The sequence below is a fragment of the Antedon mediterranea genome, chromosome 2, assembly GCF_964355755.1.
Source record: "Antedon mediterranea chromosome 2, ecAntMedi1.1, whole genome shotgun sequence".
NCBI classification, from domain to species: domain Eukaryota; kingdom Metazoa; phylum Echinodermata; class Crinoidea; order Comatulida; family Antedonidae; genus Antedon; species Antedon mediterranea.
In genome coordinates, this window is record NC_092671.1 from 2,447,059 (window position 1) to 2,471,294 (window position 24,236).

Consider the following 24,236-nt stretch of genomic DNA (forward strand, 5'->3'; position numbering starts at 1 on the left):
TCATTCTACTTGTTTAAACAAGTAGACTTAAGTGCTAGGGGTAATGATTATAATTTATATTACGATATAAATGAAATGATGATATAGAATATTGGCAATGATATAACTTCAAAATCATGCCGTTGCGATCCCATTATTGTTTAATGAAATATTTTAAAATAATACCGTACCTCTTTTCATAAATGGAACGTGCTACTACGGTAGTATGCTAAACGAATGTTATGTGTGGAAATCCCCTGTACCCTGCCTAACAGAAATGGAGGTTTCGAAATGACTAACTTTTTTGGGTTTGATACGGCTATGCCTGTAAGTTTCTAGCCATTGTTGCATTCAGTAATAGATGCATATTCATATCATTATGAATTATATGTTTTGTCTTAGTTAGAAAGGTGGAAAAATGCTCTTTTAAGTTTTGCCGCTCCATGCATGCATCCACGCTTTTGCTCACATCAGACTAGGCTAGGCCTAGGCTATAGCTAGCCTAGCTACCTCTCACTGAGGCACTCTGCTCAGAGTGTCCGTGTTATGCTTGTGGCCTGTGTAGAATGGGCCTAAACAAGCCGTCCTCCTTGTTTAATGCTAGACTATAATTGGCATACTTTATATCCTAGCAAGAAACAATAGAATACATTTGTGTAAATTTATGTTATGAAAAAATATGTCACAATTTCCTAGTCCCCTTTCTAGCACTTTTTGTTTTTTTTTTAATAATTTTTATTCTTTTAGTTTTACTTTAATTAAGTAATTGCATAATTTCACGTTATGCACATTTTCAACAAACCAATGCTAAACATTTCAACCCTCTAGCAAAGAATGATATCACAAGAATGAGTAATCCGCGATTTTCCCTGTTACAGCAGGCCCGTATCCAGGGGGGGTGCGTTGGGTGCAGACGCACCCCCCCAAGTCCCAAAAGGTCCACTATTTCCTCGGTTGGTATTTTTTCTTGTCTTGTTTAACTAAAGACAATATCATTATATATATACAAAATTTACATTATCAATGTTATACAAACAAAAATATGCTAATATAAAATGAAAAAATACCGGTAATTAAATTACGGAATCTGAACTGACTACAAACTCGATGTAAAACATGCGCAGTCGATCATGTGACGACAAGCAATAGCTTAGCGCTTCATGTACGCGGTACGCGGTAAAGTGTTTGCTGGAGAAATACAGACAATTTAACGTCAGGGAACACGTGTACTTTTTGTCGGGGAATATAATATACAGTAAAAAGCGTTCGCGTTCACTTCGTAGCTAGCTTCAGCGCCTAGAAAACCGCGACGTTTCATTGACCGTGAGAGTACGTCAGAGTGATAATATGCACTTTATATGCATTCATTATTGCCAGCGATCTAACTTACTACCAAACAATAGCTAGGTACGCACTTGTCTGGCGGTATCCCTTTGTACGAATCGTTCAACGTTGGGTCGAGACGCGTGATATCAAGTTTCATCCAGGGACCAAAATGTGTAATGTGTTATTTTCCAGGCGAAGTTTACCGACGGTTACGTCGTGTACTGCGTCGACGTACGCTACACTACAGCAAAAACGAATTATGTTAATTGTTCGTTTGTTCACCAATTTTTTAATTTACAAGTAACCTTCTGTACCGTGGGGCACCTAAAATAAATTTTTCATCCATTACTAAACAAAAAAACATGCCATTTTCGCTTAGCCAACATTATAGCTATAGTTATTACATTTTCAATATCCTGTAACTGTATGTCATGAATTTCTCACCACTCGGAAGTCCAGATGGTACGCATGCATACACCTGGGAGGAATAAACTTTTTTCCCCGACTGAAAAAGGTCTACGCTTGCGTTTTTAAGCCTCTAGGCCTGATGTTTCCAAAGTATAAAATGCAATTTTTTGAAGACCTGCAGCTCTAGTTTTAAACATTTTCTTAGCTCAGCCCCAACAATAAAGCTGGTCATATTTCGAAGAACAAGAAGTACATTTTCCGGGACCTAACATCTCTATTTTTCAAACATTTCTTAGCTCAGTCACAACCCATGATAGGGACTTATATATTTTTTTTCATGTTTTGAAGTATAATAAGTCCAATTTCCGGGACCTCCAACTCTATTTTTCAAAATTTTCTTTGAACTTTTATTTTTTAAATTGAAAAATATGGATTGAAACCGTCATCGCGCATCGTTTTTTTGCACGCAGTATTTTATTTATGCATTATAAAAAATGGAAAAAATGGCTACCCTAAATCTGATTAAAAAGACCTCAAATGACGCTAGAACGCGTTGCTTCCGGGGGCTTCGCCCCCTGGACCCCCACCGGGGGCCCTTGGCGGCCCCTGGCCCTCAGCCTAGTGATGCTCGCTTCGCTCGCATAGCCCCCTCGTCGGGGAATGTAGCCCCCGCGTCGGGAAGATCCTGGCGCCACCCCTGCTGAGTTGGCCTCATCATGAAAGCGTCAAGTTCTGGTGTCCATCGTTCAACTAGCCCAAGCCACAACAGAGAGTCTTACATCAGTCTTTAGAACGTCAATAACGCTGACCGGGGCCCCTTGGCGGCCCCCTGGCCCCCAGCCATTGTTGCTCGCTTCGCTCGCACCCCCCCATTATAAATGCTGCATACGGGCCTGTACAGTTAATATTGTCCATGTGGTAGGGCGCCGCCATAAGTGTGGATGTATCTGGGATGTATACAACTTTTTGTGACGGTTTCACTAATCAAAGGCTGGACCACCGGTAGTATTTTCATGATAAAAAATGTTATCAACTACATGCCAACATCATGTTAAATACTATTTGGATATTTAATTGTTCGTTTTATGCAATTTATTTAGTAAAAACTACCGTATAAACAGTTTGCTTTATCAACCGGGCGCTACGATAGCGTGACCGGGCGTGTTGGTGTTTACGCGTTTTCACGAAGGATAGTTTAATAATATTCCTATATTTAAACAAATAAATGTTAATGACATTTAACATTTTGTCCTATTAATAACATGTATTTTATACTAATTTATATCATAAAAACAATACTTAATTTACCGGGCGTAGAGTAGTACACGGCAATGGTAAAGAATAGGCCGTGTGAGTAACGATTCGTTGATTTTTGGTGTTGCTGTGTTAGGCCTTTTTTGTGAACTAACTTAGCATGATAGTAAATAATTGTCTGTAAAAGTGAATGTACACTAGTTTGTTAATTAATATGTATTATAAAATAGTTTACAATTTCAAAAACTATTATCATAATTCTATTTAATGTGACATGTATAATATCTATTAAATCAAGTCTTATTTAGTATGTATACATCCGCCCTTATGAGGGCGGGCATCACTCACTGGAGCTCTCTGTTACAAATTTCTCTTGCAAAAATCGCGGAATACTCATTCTTGTGATATATTCTTTGCCTCTAGTTAACAGGTTTACATTTTTATGGGATTTAAAGCAATTACGGTACACTGGTAATCGTAGGAGGTTGGTTGATGCTTGCTAGTTTTTTGTTGCTATAACGCCCTCTATATTACTTCATTACAAAATACCTGTACCTTGCTGCAATCAGCATTTCAATGTTAACCAGGTGCGTCATGCTACTCTAGCATCAATTTGGAAGATTTTTGTAATATTCGGGAGATTGGATGAAATGTCGGGGGGCTCCCACAGAAATTGGGATGGTTGGATTGTCTACAACACACCAAATATAGATGTTATAATGAGACATTGGTAACAGTTTTTGTTTTACTTTAACCCCTTTTTTAGCCTCTGGAGGAATTTCCAGAAGAGTTAGAGGAAGAAGAATATGATGTATTAAATGATGAGACATTTGGATCTGGAGCCATTGGTATGTTTCAACTTTAAAGATGTATTGTCCCCCTGAAAAAATAATTGGTGTTGAATAATCCATATTAATGTAACATATGGTAATAGTTATCCACTTTGTCCAAATTGGATCCAAAAAAATGTATTTACCTGAAAAAATGTAATTTAAAGCAAAAAATAGGGAAATTGGCTGCCAGCCAATGGATTTTTGGTTGAATTTTACCATTTATTTTTTCATTTTATAAGTGAAAACTTTTATTTATTTTTTTTTTCTATTGAAGTGATTAACTTGATTAAAACTACAAAATAACATATTCAAAGTCTGATTTAATTAATCTTCATTTTTCATGTTTTTGTTCATTTTTAAGAATCAAATGAGAAAATCTAATTTTTTTATCTCACAATATTAAGCAAAAACATTTTCTAGATTTATCTGGTTAAAAAACTCTTGCCAAATGTACATTAGGAGAGAGCGTTACAGTATGCCTGTAACATCCCAAAATACAGTACTGTACTTAATACCCTGAGGGGTCACTCTTAAACATTTCCAAACAGAGAGGTGCCACATTTACAGGGTATATTTTTGTGGGCCTGGTAGCACAAATGTGGGAAATAATGGAGTGAAATTAGTAGTTTAAATCCCTGAATAGTCGCGTGTCCCCCATGAGTGTTCTTTTTTCCACAAAAGAACACTTTTTAAGCTTTGTACACTACAGTTTTAAAATGGCATCTCTTGCCCACCCTATATTGTATTTTTTAGTAGTACAATAGTGCAGTAGTTTTAATATTATTTCATTTTTTTTTAAATATTCAGATGAATGGAATGCACAAACAGAGAAGGATGCTAAATGTAACACATCAAAGGAGATTATTACCAACAAGAAGCAATCGCAGTCTAAAACATCTCCAAATGATTCAGGATTTGCTAGTGCAGAGCAACTGCTTTTCCAAGAGGCATGTTGTTTCATTTTTTGTCCCTTCTGTCAGTATTTGTCAATTGTACCCCACTCCCAATCTCCTACCCTGTTTTGTATTCTTTCCTCACACAGTAGTATTAGTGATGTACTCAGAGGTGATAGATTAAGTGAGAGGTGTATAGAACACTGCTGTGTACAACTCATTCTCATGCAGATTCATTCATTCAGTGTATAAAAAAGATTTTCATGCTATATTCCCCGATCGCAGGATAAATTGAAACGAAAGACTGAGTGAGGTTATACATCAGACCCCCACAAAGTTCCAAGATCAATACCTTGGTGAATGTCATTGGAATCCAGAAAATATAGGCTTTTTGCATTTGATTTCACTCTATAAACTCATGGCTTATGACAAGAAAAGATATTAGTACAAAATGAAGGGAAACTAAGGCAAAACCGATGACTCTGCTCCTTATGCATTGAGAGTTTGTATTTACTCTGACTTAAAGTCTCTATTGGTCTATGCTATTTCCTTTCATTTGTATATCAAGGTGTTTGTGTTTTTGGTCTCACCTAAATGAACTTTCAATCAATTTCTCATCTCAACTTTTATTTCATATTTCTTCTGTTTAGGATGAATTGGAACAAAGTGTTAACCAACTTGTGTTGGATGAGGAGCTGGATGATCCAGCAATAATGAGTTCAGCTCGTAGGAATCCAACTACATCTGTTGTAAGTTTTTTGATACAAAATGACACTAAGTTTAAATGTAGTATTGATTATGTGCAATCTAAAGCCTTGTCTACACTATCAAACTTTATGTGACAAAAAAACTTTTGTTGTCAAACTAGTTTGATAGTGAAGACAGAACTTTAAGTGACAGTCAGTAAAAAAAGAATGATACAATAATATTATTTGAATATGAATAATGGCTGGTGATACTTTTGAATGCTTTTGAACAAAAAAATATTTTGATATTTAATCCATGTGCCACTAACTGTTCAACGAAAAAGCATTTATTTTTTTCAGTCAAATCAATTTAAAATTATATTTTTAGCTTGCATTCCTACCTTTAATGTTTAATTTATATACCATTGTTCCTCAATTTCCAGGCATATATCAGAGCCTCCTCGCCAGCAGCACCATTCAGTGAAGACCTGTTGTCTCCAGCTACTAACATTTGGGGCTCACCAGCAAGAACTAAAGCAACCAAAGAAGATGAGTTGAAAGCCCTTCTTGGCATTGGTCGAAACATGAATGATGCTCAGCTTCAGGTAATGCCTATGACCTAGGCACATTGTGTTGGTCAATGCTTAAGCTCTGTCTACACTATCAAACTTTATATGACAAAAAAATGTGATGTGCCAATATATGGACATGATGATGTCATATCACTACCATATTTGGGCACATCACACTTTTTTTTGTCAAGCTAGTTTGATAGTGTAGACGGAGAGCTAGAATTCACTAAACTTGTGTTGAGAAATTTAGTAAGGAAGCACATCCCAATGTCCCTGCATACTGTATATGCAATCAATTAAAATTCTACTGTAAGTAATTAGTAAAGCTGTGTTTGCTCACACAAGACACAAGACTCACTGCCTTTAAACATTCAATCAGGTATACTGGTCCCATGAATTGGAATAAAATTCCTCTACAAATTAAACATTTGGCTACTATATTTTTATTTAATAAAACATTAAAATCTTTCCTTATTTCTAAATATTAATGTTTCCCCCTGGCGATGTGTGTTCTGTATGTAAAATGTCTGTTTGTTTTGTGATTCGTGTCCTGTAAGTTTTTTCTGTTTGTGTTCTGTCTAACTTATTTATTACTTCATTGTGTAGGCTTCCAGCCCACATCACAGGATGTGATTGTCTAACTTATTTATTACTTCATTGTGTAGGCTTCCAGCCCACATCACAGGATGTGATTGTCTAACTTATTTATTACTTCATTGTGTAGGCTTCCAGCCCACATCACAGGATGTGATTGTCTAACTTATTTATTACTTCATTGTGTAGGCTTCCAGCCCACATCACAGGATGTGATTGTCTAACTTATTTATTACTTCATTGTGTAGGCTTCCAGCCCACATCACAGGATGTGATTGTCTAACTTATTTATTACTTCATTGTGTAGGCTTCCAGCCCACATCACAGGATGTGATTGTCTAACTTATTTATTACTTCATTGTGTAGGCTTCCAGCCCACATCACAGGATGTGATTATCTAACTTATTTATTACTTCATTGTGTAGGCTTCCAGCCCACATCACAGGATGTGATTGTCTAACTTACTCATTACTTCATTGTGTAGGCTTCCAGCCCACATCACAGGATGTGATTGACATCTTTCTTTCTAAATGTTGCTGTTCTTTTTATATAAGGTTTATTTGATGTTATCAGTATACAAAAAAAAATTTAAAAAAAAGGAAAAAGGAAGTGAATATTAGTTTATAATTTATTGGCTATATATATATATATGTATATTTATGAAATGTATTATTTGAAATTTGTACTTTCTTTATTAATACCTTATTCATTTGTTCTATTGTTATTGATTAAGTGAAGTGAAAATAGTCTATATAGGCTATACATATATATATATATTCTTTTATGAAATGTATTATTTGAAATTTGTACTTTCTTTTTTTATACCTTATTCATTTGTTTTATTGTTACTGATTGAAAGAAAGAAAATAAATGTTTACGTTGAATTGAATTGAATTTGCTACTACTACTACTCTTCTGAAATATGCCAAACTGCCCTTTAGGAGTCGTTAGTGCTTTTATTTATTTTCATGCTAAACTAATAAATGTTCATAGGATTCTGCCATTATGTCCGCCATACCGTCCAGACAAAAGCAGATAGTAACAGCGGAAGAACTTGAAAAAGATTTGCGTAGTAGAGCGCCCCCAGCAAGATCAATCTCGCCTGTGATTGGTTCTCCACCCGCATCGTCCATGATGCCTATTGGCACGCCACCAAGACATCACTATATGCAGATGTCGCCTGCTCCAGTAATGCCTGTACACGTGAGTTTAAAACTAAACTAACTAAATTTTAACCGAAAAGAATATTCTGTGATGTATCTATAGTGTATAAAAGTATTGGTTGAGTTGAGGGATATGGTTAAGATTATAGCCTTACGCTCTGTATACAATTTTATGCGACAAAAAAATGTGATGTGCCCATATATGGACATGATGATGTCATATCACTACCATATTTGGGCACATCACACTTTTTGTTGTCAAATTGATATTGTAGACAGAGCTTAAGTGGATCTGGTAAAGTAATTGTATTATTATTTGTGTGTCAGGTTAGAAATGTCGTTTGGTGAACTTAGGTTTGTTAAATTTGTGACATATAAGCAGACATAACTTTACATTAGTCAATGGAACCATTTGTCAAAAAATAAAATTATGCAATTTTTCCCTAATTTATGATTTGTATTATTTTTGTTTTCACAGACTCCACCTCAAATGTTACCCTCACCTATGCAACAAAATTTTCACCAGTTAACGCAACAAATCCTTCAGAAGACCGGTGGTAACGGTAACCCCCAACAGATCAACCACATGATTCATAATATGTACCGCAACAGTGGCCGTGTGTCGCCTACCCCGATAGTGAACGCTATACTCGCCAGCTTAGCTCAAGGGCAAATGAGTCCTAGGCCGGGCTTTACTAGGTCCCCCTACCATCACTTGCAGCAACAGGCTAGATTTGCCTCATCCCCTATGAGTATGCCTGGTAGAGGTGGTTCTACACATCATCAACACAGTGGCATGATGGGAAGCCCGCGTCAACATAGTCCTCATCAGCATAATGCATTTAGGTTAGTATAGTACATATTTCTTTTAAAATCATTTCAGCTACAAAATATTTGGATGCCTTAACAATATTACATTAGGCATATTTGACTGGACTGTTTTGAGCAGATTATAATCAGATCTAGCTGTTTATATGTGGTAGGAGTTCTCACTGTGATGTGTTTACGAGTAACCAATCGAATATGCCTATTGCATTTACTGAACAAGAATACCAACATATTTCTTTCAACCCATTTCAGCTACAAAATATTTTGATGCTTTAACAATATTACAGTAGGCATATTTGACTGGGCTGTTTTAAGCAGATAATCAACAGATTTAGCTCCTCAACTTTGCGCTGTTTATATGACCAATCAAAAATATTGCTTATTGTATTTACTAAACAAGATTAATAACATTTTTCAAAAATTAAATATTGTTCATATTGCAGGCATGGTAGTGGTGACGGATATAACAGAAATTATAATCAGCAAAACTTCCGATCTCCGAACCAGTATGGACAATTGTAAGTCATATGCCTGTAGCTTGGTAGTTAACATGTTTGCCTTCCAATCCCAAGGTCCAGGGTTCAATCCTGATCTAGTGCAAGGGTTGTAACTCGCGTCTCTTTCAACTCCACTCCCTAAGCCTTAAAGTAGACTAAGTTTATAAGCACGATAAATTATAAAGTAATTTATCATTCAATTCTGTATGAAATTTTAACAAATATTTTTAAAAATAAAAAAACTTTTTTAGATAAATTATATTGTCCTGAAAATATAATTATTCTGGTTAATATGCCATTTTTATATAGTTATTCCCTCTGACTGTAAATTGGAACAAAAGAAAAATGTTTTGATATTTTTTTTTAATCTCAGCAACAGAAATAACCGACAGCAATATAACAGAGGTAACCGGAATGATTTCCGAGGGTATCAGAATTCTCCAAATGGAGTCCGAGACGAATATGCTAATTTGATGACTCAGAAAGAGAAGGATTGGGTTCTGAGAATTCAAATGTTGCAACTTCAGTCGGAGGATCCAATGACAGAAGACTTTTACTATCAGGTAATGTATTTACTGCCAAATAAGGAATTGTTATTACCAAATAAGGATTTGTTATTACCAAACAAGGAATTTTTAATACCAAATAAGTATGTTTACTAAAAGAGTTTACTATCAAATTAAGATATGATACCAAATAAGGATTTTTACTACCAAATATTAAAATATGTTATAGTCAACTCTCCCAATACCAGACATTTTGGCTGGCCTTATATGTCTGGATTTCGGTTAAGTGTGGCATTCTGAGTGTTTTTACTCGGGGTACCCAAGTCTAGGACTTGTTCATCTTCTCCTCTTCTTCCATCCGACACTATTGAGCAAAAAGTGCGATTTATAAAGTACTACTCCTCCCTTATTCGTTGTAGTATTGAGCTGGGATTTGGCATGAGTATACTTCAGGGACATGTCCTCAAAGCTATAGAGCCGGATTTTTTAATTTCAAACCGGATGCAGCCATATCACGTCTCGAAAATGGTACCGTATAGCTGTATTTGGTAGCGAGGTTATTGATGTGTATGTGACGTTACATCCGGTCTTATGACGTCCTTGCAGCTTCTTTTGCTGTACCCTGAGTATCGCAAATTCGTGCTTGTTAATGTAAAAATAAATTTGGAATCTTTAGGACCTTGATTTGAAAGTATTAATATTTTAATATTGAAATATTAAAAACACATCTTTTTATTCCAGATGTTTTTAAGGAAGAAGGAAAAGAAAGATGAGCACGTAGAAGGCATCCAATCAGAAGGCAAGGAAAGAAAACCAAAAGCACTCCTCCCGCCACCGAAGCTTGAAATCAGAGAATACAAACCAAGTAAATAAATTAGGAACATTTTTTGTAATGCATAGTTCAGTACGTAATTGTAATATTGCATAGTTTGGATATATTTTATGAAAATGTAATATGTTGTAGAATAGACAGAGAGAGAGGCAAAAAAAAACATGTTTTCATGCACCATGGGGGTTGACCCTCATTTGAAATTGTCACCATTTATGATGATCAAAAAGTTCTAACACAGAAAACATAACACAACTATACATCAGCCATGAGAATCACAATTAGGAGGAGAAGGAATATAATGATTGAGGTGGAGAGAATGAGAAAGACAATTTACAAAGAAGCTAAACATCTCCATAATAATTAATTTTTGCAATCAGATACAAGAACAGAGAGATATTAAGAAAGGACACATCTGTAATCGATATGACATAGAGGAACAAAACTTGAATAAATCTGACTAAGCATTTTCTGAAATGCTTAGTTTGTTTCTAGTCGAAGATTGTATTCTTGCAATTATGCTTTTACAAAAAAATTACAATTTTATTATTTATTTTTGTCAGTGCAATTTACTGGTGCTCTTGGCAAGCTGACTTCAGTAAGCGTTAATAACCCTCGCAAGATTATCGATATTGATATGGGTAACAGTGTCGATGAAGATGAGGTAGGTAGATAGAATAGTGTCTTGCACTGTAACTGTGTGAATGACACAGTACAACTACTTTCGTTTGTCCTAAGGTTCTATTCGTGTCGAGAAACAACCGGGCTGAGATGGATCAGTACACTGATGTTTACCCCTTCTCTTCTTATAAGTGCCACAAGTGGATAGACCGAGGGGAGTTTTTTTGTAAAGCTCTGTCTACACTATCTTTTTTTTTAATGTGACAACAAAATCTGATGTGCCCATATATAGACATGGTGATGTCATATCACTACCATATTTGGGCATATCACTACCATATTTGGGCACATCACAGTTTTTTTGTCAAACTAGTTTGATAGTGTAGACAGGGCTTTATACTCTTATACTTATTCATTTGTAAGTATTTTGAGTACAGTATTAAATTTTATATTTTAGGAATCAAAGGCTAAGACAGTTATTCATTCAAACAAACAACAGAAAGCTTTACTAATGAAGATTGAAAGGCTATACATTCTGATGCTGTCAATAAAAGACTTGAACCGTCAAATGGATGAAGCTAGGGAAGAGACTAACCTGGAAGACCTGCAAGGCAAATGTACTGCACTGCAACACAAACTGTTCTCTGGGCTCCATATTGAACAACAGCTTGAAGACAGGTGGCTCATTTGCATAATTATGATAATTATACATATTTTGCATAATAAATTACACAAACCATGGAGAAATAATTATTTCTCCATGCACAAACACAATTCACAGTCTACACATATATACATAAATGTGATATTTTAGTTTTAAAAATTGCATCACATGGATTGACTTCGTACTAATCGGCCATTTTGTATTGTTTTAAAATTACATCATAATCCTTGTTCCATCTAACAGAATGAACGTTAAATCGACCAAAGACAGTCATGATAATAATAACACATGTACAGATTGATATTTTGTGTGATTTATCTTCTTTCATCTTGATGCAAAAGCTCACCCTTTTGTGCAAAGGTGGTGCAACATTTTACAGCCATTTTTCCTTCTCAATTCATTTTCTTTTGTATTGCAGATCTGTGTCTAGTTATTTACTAATTCAATTCCATTATTTATTTTTTGTGTACAAATTGTCTTGTTTTTTGCATATAAAAAACATAATAAAATATGATAAAATGGAAAAAATGCAAATACAAACATTTCATTTCTCAACATTCAAGTCATTGGCTTCTGATATTAACATTTTATTTTTTGGTTCCAGGACATCGGATGATCAATTTGTAAATGTTTTGTCTGTGAGAAAAGGACGCAAGTTGATTGGTCGATCTTTAGTTGTTTTGGAATCCCATCATGCTTATTTAGCCGTTGAGGCAGTATTCAAAAACCTCAACATACTTATCAAGCGGGAATTACAAGATGCTAAAAAGGAGGTGCATGAGGAGGTAATGTGTAGTGCCTAGTACTTGCGTTACATCAGGTCATGTCCATGCGTAGAAACTGCTTCAGCTTTTAAAAGGAGGTTTTTGTTGAATATGCCACTTTAATGTCACATAAATAGTTACCAAAAATTGGATCAAGAACAAATTTACCTGAAAAACTGTTTAAAGCTAAAAATGGTCAAATTGACTGGAAGTCAATAGATTTTTGGTTGATTTTAATAGTTTATTTTGTCTTTTTATAAGTGAAAACATTATTTTTCTACAGAAGTGATTAACTTTATTAAAAAGCAAATTGACCTGTGAAAATCTTTTTTTAAACATTTGTTCCTTGTAGTTAATACAGTTCATTAATAGGATGTCAAAAAAGAAGAGTTCTTTGAATGCTTTTTGTTACTCATAAATGGTCATTAGGTACGTTCTTGATACTTGAGAATGGTAAATGTTTGTTGAAAAATCATGATTTGGTATCAAGTTATAAATCGTATAATTGTATAATTTTTTTAGACGCTACCAGTGCTATATCCTACAGTTCTTAGAGTGATTCAATCAGCGGATTTAAGTCGGCTATCGTCATTCGTAGGTCAAATTGTGTCAAATGATGAAGAATCAAACAAGTCTCCAAACAACGCTGTTTCTTTATCATTACAATATAAAGTAGGTTACAGATTAATTTACATTTTTCCATCTTTTGTTTGAGCTCCACTTTTTTTTTTAATCTGTTTTACTGAATTGAAAGATTTTTGTATCAAATATTTTAATTTATTTTATACAGTGATTTAGTTTTACGATTGAAATAGTTTTTACTAATGAAATATAATATTTCCTTCCAATTTCCCCCTATTTCAGTACTTATCTATATAAGCATTGTATTGCCTTAAGCTTTGTCTACACTATCAAACTTTATGTGACAAAAAAATGTCCATAAATGGACATGATGATGTCATATCACTACCATATTTAAGCATATTACTACCATATTTGGGCACATTACACTCTTTTTGTCAATGTTTAGTTTGATAGTGTAGACAGGGCTTTAAGTATGAACTAAATAACTTATTTCTAAAATTGTTAATTAATTTGTTTCATATGATGCTAATGTATTCATATCTTTTGTTATGATATATAAACAATATTCTTTATGAATCCAATATTTGTTTTTTATCAATAATGATATATGTTTATTCTTTATTAGTTTGGCTCGTCTATCATTCTTATTCTCATGAACCGTGCTGAACATATCTACACCAATACCTCCCTTATTGATATCGACAATTCCACACAAAAAGTCTGGTAAGTCAAGAGGAAATATATGTTTTAACTGTAGTATGTACTAATGTAGTTTTAACATTAAAAATGAAAGTGCCAGAAAAATAATTAAAAGGGTAGTTGAAGTTGGCTGATGAAAAGAACCTGACCCAAGAAAATAACAATTACGATTGATAAAAATGAGGAGAGAAGAAATACCTGATCTAGATCGCAGAGACCAGTGGCTGTATTCATATTAAGTATTTCACTTAACTCAATAAACAGAGGTCCCAACTTGGGAAAGTCCATTCGCAGGAGATTTTGTCGTGAACCACATTCAATTCGTCGGGGCGTCGAAAGTGAACGCGCGGGGAATCGAAAATCAACACGCGTGTCGTTTACGTCTCTTATAATTAACTAAATATGTTACATATACAGTATAATTTATATACAATATTTACACATAAGTTGGCTTAATTTTTACATAGGTTTATCCATCAGTATTTTTAATTTTACATTCTTATTTTTTTTATGGACACATCCTCAGTACAAAGAATTTTAAAAATATATACTGTATTTTAACTAAAATTCAGTATATAAAATAATTTAACTTAATTACATAATGTACAATAAACACATAATAGTATTGCCCAATAGAATTTACTCATTTTTTTTAGGCCTAGGGCTTCTACTAGGCCCTAGCTAGCTACCATTTTAAAACCCCAAAAAAAAATAATAATAAGAAATAACTATTCCGAATCCGTCTTATGCTACATTACGCGAGTTAACATATTATGAAAATGAAAAACATTGAGTTTTATATTGTTTTATCCATACGTAATTACACTGGCATTAAAGATATAACATTAAAATGTAGGCCGTTTATGAGCTATTTCGCCGATTTCTTATCGCTGGGAAACTCTCCACCATCGACATCGATCGATCGAGGAGTAGGCCTAGGCTAGAATAGAGGCTTTTAGCGTGCATGCCGGAACGGGTGGATTATTGCTATATAAATAACAAGTTTGAACAAAAGAGCTTACGAAAATCTTAGGTAAATTTGTATTAAACGTAGGCCTACTTGTTTGGCGAATCCATGCCTTTTAAATCATTTTAACATGTTCGTATTATCGGATCGTACAGTAAAACCAAATAAAACACCGCCTCAACAACGATGTGCGTTTTGTGCGATCTGTTGTTCTTTTTTGCAGCGGATCAACATTGGTAGAGTCCATTAATTATGAGGGTGTTTAAAAATGTAATAACTATTAAAAACGTGTCTCAACCACTGTGTAATCAAAGCGTTTATTTAGTTAAAACTTGGATCCTCCCAAAATTGATAATCGCGTATTCCGGTGACCACGTGATTGATTCACGGTTGGTTGCACGCTTCTTTTTTTTTCTACGTCCGGCGTGTAGACCGTGCATGTTTATATTATTGTTACGGTTTAACAAAGGCAGTGCATACAAATAAAAATACAATAATAGACCACGGTAGATGGGTACTAAAAGCGGTAGACTACCGCGAGTAGCGGTAGACTTGGGACCCCTGAATAATTATTGAAGTATTTCTCTTGAATTGTTTTCACTTAGATAGGAGCTTGTTTTAATGTTAAGGGTAAGTGTTTCCCTCAGCCTAAGTGTGGCCACAGCTCTTAGGGTAAGTGTTTCCCTTAGCCTGTGTGTGGCCACAGCTCTTAGGGTGTTTCCCTTAGCCTAAGTGTGGCCACAGCTCTTAGGGTAAATGTTTCCCTTAGCCTAAGTGTGGCCACAGCTTTTAGATAAATTGATTCTGAAATTAAAGACGGCAAGGACTTTTTGAAGAAATTTTAAGATAAAAAGCAAAATCTTCAAATAATTGAATCCTTAAAAGTTTAAAATCATATTGTCCTTGATTAAAACAGACCGCTTCCCTTGTTATAATTACAGACCACTTTGGCATCTATTTGAATGATGTTTTAAAGTAGAAATAATGAAAGCATATTTGATAATAGACTACTTATCACTTAGTGTATAACCTTCAATCAAAATCGATATACAATATTTAGTTGCAACCTATTATTAGAATGTCATTGTTTAACTATTATATTCTAAATTATATTGTAAGTGTTTGTGATATAAACAAGCTTGGTTCAGTAATAGAGTCTCTCACACCGGTCCGGCACCAGCAACTAAAATAGAACGTCAATGTTTTGAATTGATTGTCGCATAGCCATGTGGAGCGTCATGAAAACGAAACATTGCCATTTGATTTGTTAGAACAGGTGTGAGAGACCCTTTATAGTAAAGAGCTTCCCAAAACACATGGTTATTTTTTGCAATTTATGAACAAAAAATGTTTTTATAGTTTGTTTTTCCTACAAGTTAAATGAAACAAGATATACCATAGATTGCAATATGATTTAAACAATATTTTGAAATAAAAATGTGTTTTTTTATTATATTATTTTTTTATTACTATTTCAGGACAACTCTTGTTACGAGTTTGGCTAGTATGATATGTGCGATTGATACAACAATAGCGCCCCCATATGAACCCATTCCTGACGTTCTTCAACACTTTGGTAGGTTTGTTAGTAAACAGTCGTACATTGCTTTAGAGAGACGTTTAGGGTAAGTATATATACATGTTTTTACTTTTTTTACTAAATAGGATTTTTATAGGATAACATTGGAGCAAATTTCAGTGTTTCCCTACTTCTGGTCCGCAGACAAAATATGTGCCTAAATGGTCACCCATCTCTCACAACAGAGTTCTCAACTTGCTATAAATTCATTACTCTTGATTTGAAACATTTTTTTTTTATGCGTTGTATCATTCTAAACATGCGCACATTTTTCTGGGCATGTGCAGAATAATTTTCCGACTTGCGTAGGTGCTCAGTGCTTTTTATTTGTATGGTTATGGTAGACATGAAAGAGTGCTTTTGCGCAGATTTGTTGGTTCTCAAGTCATAATTGTATATAATTTTGTATGTATTTCCAAAGTGTGCATCTCTATTTGTCCGTAGTTGGGCCGAATTTCCATTGTAATTATGGACGTTTTGTAATATTTGAGAACCCTGTCATAATCAACAGCTAACCCCAGAGTGTATAGTGTATAGTTCTGAGGTTGCGCCTATGTGATAGTTTTGAGTCTCACACTAGTCACATTTCCAATAACAGACTTTGCTATTTTAAGATACAGGTTTCCTATGTAAAACGGTAGTATTGTAGTATTATGTGCTATTCCATATTGGTGTTCAATGTCACCCATGGATATTTTATCAGATTTGATAACCAAAACAAAAGATTATTACTGTCATTATATTATGACGAAAATCCTGAATAATATGTTTATAATTATATATTGTTTGAATAATAAAAAGTCATAATAGTAATAATATTATATCTCTTGTTCTTCTAATAGATCTTTGGAATCTGTTTAGATTGTGAAGACGGAAAAATAAAGAAGTATAGAAATCAAAAACAAGCATTAAATGTAAAATGTACCTTAAAGTATGTCGGTTTTTATTTTGATAATTCACAAAGAGATTAAATTTATTTTCAAATGTGTAATAATTTCAATATTAATAATTATGTTCTTGCACTCTTTTGTGTTTTCACCAACTAAATAGTGTACTGAAAGTGTCGCCCATTTTTTTCAGCAATAAGTTGTCGCAAAGAAATTTACAGTAGAGTATTCATTTATCCTGTATAATACTTTTATCTCTATTTCTAGTGGTTGAGATGCTTAGTTGAATATTTAAACAATCCTTGTATCTCTGTTTTTATTGGTAAAAAATGTACTGTTCAACATTTAAACAATCCTGGTTGTTTTTTTCAGCATTTACCAAAAATTTATTTGAAATACAGCTATTTGTGAAATCACAAAATAAAAAATTACAGTAAAAATTAAAAGCTATTGTTCTGAATTTACTCGCATACAAATTACTAACTGAAAAGATAAATATACAGTTAAAAAAATATTTTATCAACATCTCAGGATTGTCGTCGTGTTGCACAGGAAAATATATAAATACCTCATTTCAGTCATTAACTATCGTTAGTGTTTTATTCTTTTTATTTTTTATTTCAACTTTATTTATAGAGGGTAACCCTTCCAGCTGAACCCGCAGGTCTGCTGATATCCAGCGGCCATCTTAAAAATGACAATATATATAAAACTATACTTAACTAATACGATTTTTTCTACAATTAAACTTTTCAATGCAATATTAAGTGGCTTGGTATTGATGTTACCAATCATATTTGGAGTAATATTGTGACCTAAAGTCATTTGTATTGTAATAATAATAACATAAATTATTCTAAGAAAAAAATTAACCTAGGAGAAAATCATTTTGTGTTTCAGTAATGTTTTCTTCGATATTCTGAGTGTTACAGTATATATGAAGCCCAGGATTTACAGAATATATTTGCATTAAAAATTTAATTATTTTATTAATTTATTCATTGTTGAATTTTAAAACAGGTATGAATATATTATGGATAACTACAAAAGCTAAATTCAATACAACACTCAAGACACTTTATAATAATAATATAATAATAATATAATAATAGTTCATAATGTAATGTAAAGTAGCCTGAAGGCTAAAACCACAATATTTACATAATTGATAATTTGGCATTATAAAAATAAGAAACCATATCATACAAAAAAATAAAATTATTAAAATTTGGTGTGGAATAACCCAGGATTTTAAAATGGATGACATTAAACAGCATTTGATTATTAATACTATTAAAACCAAGTTCATTTCTTACTAATTACGTAAGTTCATTAGTTAGTTTCATCTTCATGTTTTCTAGTTGGCTATAATTCAGGTGAATCAACAACTATTGTCTCGTGTAAATACTAGGCAGGTGATTTTATATCCTGTGCAAGTGTATTTTTTTCAATAGCGACCGTTACTAAATAATGCAACTTCTAGAAATTTCTGTAGACAAAATTGCATAAAAAAGCATAGAAATAGACTTCGCGTGTGTATTGTACATCATGTATTTTCTGTGAGAATACAAATTCACATTTTATTGTGATCAAAATTTACATGCATTGTGAAATATAGTTTTGTTATGATATGTATCTTACCAATAGAAAAGGAAATTTTAAGAGATTTTTTTGTATCTTTTTAAAAGAAATATTTTATGATAAACAATAATTTAATACTTTTATTTATTTATTTAATGCTTGTATTGTAATGATAGCGTTAGCACTCACTTAAAAGAAGAATTTTAGATATTTTTCATTCATTTAATTTGAATGGGTATTGATTCTTTTTTTACTAGAAGTGATCTTAGAATATGATCTTAGAATATGATTAATATATCATTGAATCATTTTTGTTTCACAGATGTGCTTAGTAGTAACAATATATAATTTGTTAATAGTATGTTGGTTTAGGTTTTTAGAAATTGTCCGCCCACATTTGCTAAATATAGGTCATTACTTGAGGGTTGAAATTTTATTACATTAACATTATGCAAATTTAATATTCAAATTCGTTGATTTTTATTGGATGTTCTTGTCTTTAGGTGTAAAACCATGACAACCAGCCATAATGGACATATAATATATTTGAATAATAACATTGACAATTAATTTATTGAAAGCAAAGTGCTGTATCTTCTCATATTACAATATTTTATCTGTATCATAGACAAGTTCCATAATATAATACAGCATCTTATATGTTTCAAAGTTTATGCCTGTATCATGGAAGGTTATGGGTCTATGATGCAGGCATCACATGTGTTTCACAGTTATGACTGTATCATGGAAGGTTATGGGTCTATGATGCAGGCATCACATGTGTTTCACAGTTATGACTGTATCATGGAAGGTTATGAGTTTATTGGTCTATGATGCAGGCATCACATGTGTTTCACAGTTATGACTGTATCATGGAAGGTTATGGGTCTATGATGCAGGCATCACATGTGTTTCACAGTTATGACTGTATCATGGAAGGTTATGGGTCTATGATGCAGGCATCACATGTGTTCCACAGTTATGACTGTATCATGGAAGGTTATGAGTTTATTGGTCTATGATGTAGGCATCACATGTGTTTCACAGCTATGACTGTATCATGGAAGGTTATGAGTTTATTGGTCTATGATGCAGGCATCACATATGTTTCACAGTAGATGCCTGTATCATGGAAGGTTATGGGTCTATGATGCAGGCATCACACGTGTTTCACATCTAACGTCGTATACAGAATCGATACTGGACAAATTTAGATAGTACCGAGAATCGGCTGTTTTTCTGATATTTTTAAAAAGATTCACACTACTAATTTTCTTAATTGAAATGTTTGAAGTGTTGGGATTAACTAGTCACAGTTTAAATTAAAAATTCAGATTTGCATCTACAAAACGCTGTTAATAGCCACTAATGCGAGACTCAACTTCAATAGATTGTATGTAAATTTTGTCTTGAATTTGGAATAATGTTTCTCTGTAAAAAACTTCAACTCTCAGAAATGACCTACAGAGGACATAGGAAATGTTGCTTTATTGATATGTAGTTAGAAAATTAATATAAAAATGTATTGTACTATTAGAGTAATATTATGATTGTATTAGAAAACTATAGTGATATATTAATATTATTTTAGAAATATACCCATAATATGGCAGATGTGTGTATGATGTTATTTACAGCATGGAGGTATAAAAAATCAATGAATACATCAAAGGAGGCAAGCTAGTTGAATCTCCTTTTTTTATACCTCCATGTTTACAGTGTGTATTTAGGCACTTAAATTCTGCCATCACAATACAATAATCAATAAGCTGGCTTTTATTAGATATTAATTATTGTTATTGTTTGTAGTGGTATTAAACATAATGCTTTATGCTAAACCACTTTTTCTTTAAACAATTATTTATTGCTCAATTTTGTTGATAAATTATAACTTGTTTAAACTGAAATGATTTAGATGTTACAGTTGGTACTTGAATATAATGTTATGCTTTATGCTAAACCACTTTTTGTTTAAACAATTATTTATTGGTCAATTTTGTTGATAAATTATAACTTTTTTAAACTGAAATGGTTTAGATGTTATAGCTGGTATTTTATATTTTATTGATTTAAATAATTATTGATTAGAATAGAAATGCACTGTTTTTAGTATCATGGTTATACCAAGGAGTTTACACTCCCTAGTTATACATTATTTTGAGGAAAAAAAATTGTTTTACTAATATTTTTAATCTTTATTTAAATATTTACCAGCCAGTCAATCATATCACAACTGTAAATGACGTCATCACCGAGGGTGTAAACATTACACATTTTGTAAAGTGTGTTGTATTTTGGTAGTTAGATGCTTGATGTAATAGATGTTTGTCCAAAAACATTTGCTAAAACAGGATCAAACATTCTATTTTTTATTTGTTTGTGTGATAAAAGTGGATTAAATTATTTGTTCCACTTCCACACATAGTTTATATATACGTTAAGTACCGCCATGAAAAAGAGCAGTCATAATAAAGTATATCGTGCATAGAAGACCTATCGTTTTTGTTGTAACAGTCTCTGTTAAGTTTGTCTTTTTTATGTTAGTCCAACAGTCGGCGTTTCAATTGAATTTTAGCATATGACGTATGAAACGCCATATGTGCCAACATATTTATCTTTTTACTGATATTAAGTCGAAACACAGTCGTCTAGACTATATTGATTGCAATAATACTGAAAATTGGGACACTTCCTCGGGACCCAAAGAAGTGCCTCTAGTTCGTTTCACAAGATAGTGTCCTCTCTAAACCTGGATTCACATGCGATGTACCATCCGAATTGTCGTTTGTCGTCATTGTCCTAGTGGGAACCAAACGTTTAGGATGTCCCTAAACAAATTGTTAATATTGAATACTTCATCAGGGAAACCGGTCGCTTCAAGTTCGAAAATCAAAAAAAAAAGATTAGATCGAATATTTGTAGAATTTACCTTTAATTTCACGTATAGATACATTACCTGTACATGTAAGTTATACAACTAACATACTAAAAATGCACATTTTTTTCAAACAACTTTTTATACGGTAATATACATACACGTTTCGAACCAAACTACGTATATTTCGCGCGTACCTACAATATACAATTTAATACAATTATGGCATACATAACACAAATACTACCATAAATCTGTTTTTAGTTTCTTTGATCATGGCCATTAATCGCCATGTGTCAAGAATGCACATACAATGGAATGCCTTGTTGCATTGACTTTATATATTTACATATTTTTGTTTTTGTTCTATGAGCTGTTAGATTAAGATTTTTTGTTCTCTCTTTTGCTATGGATATAATATTATGTCACCATGATATTCCGAAATAAAAAGATGAATGAATGAATAAACACTCGTGAGAGATTCAGATAATACAGATAATAATTATTCTACTAAATAGAACATATAATAAATACCGGTACAGTACTTTTTGGTGGTATGGTTCATACTTGCATGCAGCAGCACATGCGCAAGGATGAGTTTTTGACCAATCACGACGCATGAATCATCCAAACTTTTTTTTGTTTAATTGCATCCAAGTGCGAAAAATCTATACATTTGTTATTGTTATTTACCTTTGTGAAAGTTGTGAAGTTATAACCGTTAATTTTGTTTCATCAGAATTGACATCATTTAAGCAAAGTCTCCCAAATACGATTCTGACAGATTTACGAAACTTCTTATACTTAAAACCATATATGAACGAATTTACAACCGAATTACTCAACGCCATTAGTCTGAACAGTCTGTATTCCATCGAAGAAACAGAAAATAAAAATATGTCGAAATTTTGGAACAAATAAACAAGTTGATTTGGTGTCCACAAGACGCAGAATGCTCCCAATACCATGATTAACACAGATATGACGCGTTTACGGGCGCTTAGTAGTGATAGCACTTGTGTTGACGCCTGTTGACTTGATGTTTCCGCATCTATCTTCAGTGTTCGGCATATTTTGTAATAAGCGATTATCATAACAATAACTGGGATCAAGTATGATATTAGGAATATTGTGAGACCGTTTATTCGCTGTGAGACCGTGTTTTTAAATCCGTAAACGCATTGATTGGTTTCTGGGTCATACGCACTCACAAACGGAGCAGCAATTTCTTGAACAAAAGCCACGATCCAGGTTGCTACCACCATAATCCAAACTTTTTTCAGAGTGAAATAGCGTTCGTAGAAAAGCGGATAAACGAGGGCAAAAAATCGCTCCATCGTCACACAAACCAAGTTAAACACCGAGGCTGTCAAACAGATCCAGAAAAAGAATAGATTGTTATAAGTCCTACAAAATATTTCTGCTAAAATAACTGAATTCGGAATTTCCAAGTCGAGACCATCAACCGGAAAAACGTTTATTATTAGAAGGATAGATGATAAAAGATCAGCGACTGCCAGACTGAGAATCAAATAATTAGTCAAAGAATGCATTGTCTTCACATAAATTATTACAATACATATTATTAAATTTCCAAAAGTTCCCATAATCCCGAGAATTACTTCGAAAACAAGTACCCAGGTTGAAATCTCCGTCGTCGTCGCCACCGCCGTCGATAGGCCTACTCTCTCGGTCGTAAGTAGTATTGTCTTGTTCATACTGTTGGTACCGATTAGTATAAACCTGTCCGGCCGTCGTCGCGACAACTTACTACTGTACAATTGTCTGGTAAGAGAATTTAAAATACATATTAACCAATCTCCGTCGTTCGTGTAAATGAATTCAAGCAAAACAAATGTGTTCAACTCATGCTTCTTGTTGTGAAAGTCGATTCATAAAATGATCATCAGAAAACTACTTGATAATGTAGTGATGATACCATTAATCCTTAGTAAATATAATGACATACTAATCATATTAATGTACATCTGCGGCGGATCGATGGATTTAGTTGGTACTGTTGCAGTTGATTGAATTGGGGATTAATGACCTATTTATACAGACGAGCGGTAAACGGTAATACAAATAGAAGCTTATGTTATTCATTATTACCATTGTGAGGCAATGCGGAGGGCACAGGCGGTTTCCTCTTCTCATATATAGATACGTATAGATTCTTTGTGGGGGGGGGGGGGGACAAGCTACGTGGTTTTCCGCTTACCGTTACCGCTCGTCTGTGTAAATTGGCCTTAACTAACAATAATATTGTTATTTAAACTGCAATTTTGGTAATGAATACTCATCACTGTTTTGTATAATCACCGATTTATAATTGTATTTATTCAACTTCAAAGGGATTGTCAAAAGCGAACTTAATTACTGACTTTCCTTTAAAATTATAAATAAATTGAATTTAAGATGATTTTTTTTAAATTATGAATTTTTTAAATTATAGATAAAGTAATAATAAACAAAGCAATTTTGCTTCAATGTAAGTTTACGGAAATTTAATTCGTCACAATTCAAATGAAAGCATAATCAAGCATAGTTAAATTTACTCAGCAATTTACAATGCGTAATTAAAAACATGGACGACGTACGATAATAATAACTTCTTAAGTTGTTAATTATATTGCCCCTGGAAAA

General features: G+C 33.3%; 2 protein-coding genes across 2 annotated transcripts; one reads left to right on the forward strand and one right to left on the reverse strand.

The window, feature by feature from the left end:
• Positions 1-233: 233 nt before the first annotated feature.
• LOC140040043 (protein PAT1 homolog 1-like) lies at positions 234-18,353 on the forward strand. Its single transcript, XM_072085686.1, has 17 exons — positions 234-306; positions 3,734-3,815; positions 4,608-4,747; positions 5,344-5,442; positions 5,823-5,984; positions 7,539-7,748; positions 8,187-8,554; positions 8,980-9,054; positions 9,407-9,596; positions 10,281-10,404; positions 10,932-11,032; positions 11,447-11,667; positions 12,258-12,438; positions 12,940-13,089; positions 13,628-13,725; positions 16,147-16,293; positions 17,090-18,353. The coding sequence occupies exons 1-17, from the start codon at positions 271-273 to the stop codon at positions 17,106-17,108; spliced, it is 2,403 nt and encodes an 800-aa protein (XP_071941787.1). The 5' UTR covers positions 234-270; the 3' UTR covers positions 17,109-18,353.
• Positions 18,354-22,277: 3,924 nt separating this feature from the next.
• LOC140039499 (gastrin-releasing peptide receptor-like) lies at positions 22,278-23,387 on the reverse strand. The gene has a single exon (XM_072085108.1). It carries the CDS (start codon positions 23,306-23,308, stop codon positions 22,280-22,282), a length of 1,029 nt encoding a protein of 342 aa, XP_071941209.1. The 5' UTR covers positions 23,309-23,387; the 3' UTR covers positions 22,278-22,279.
• Between the last annotated feature and the right edge of the window lie 849 nt (positions 23,388-24,236).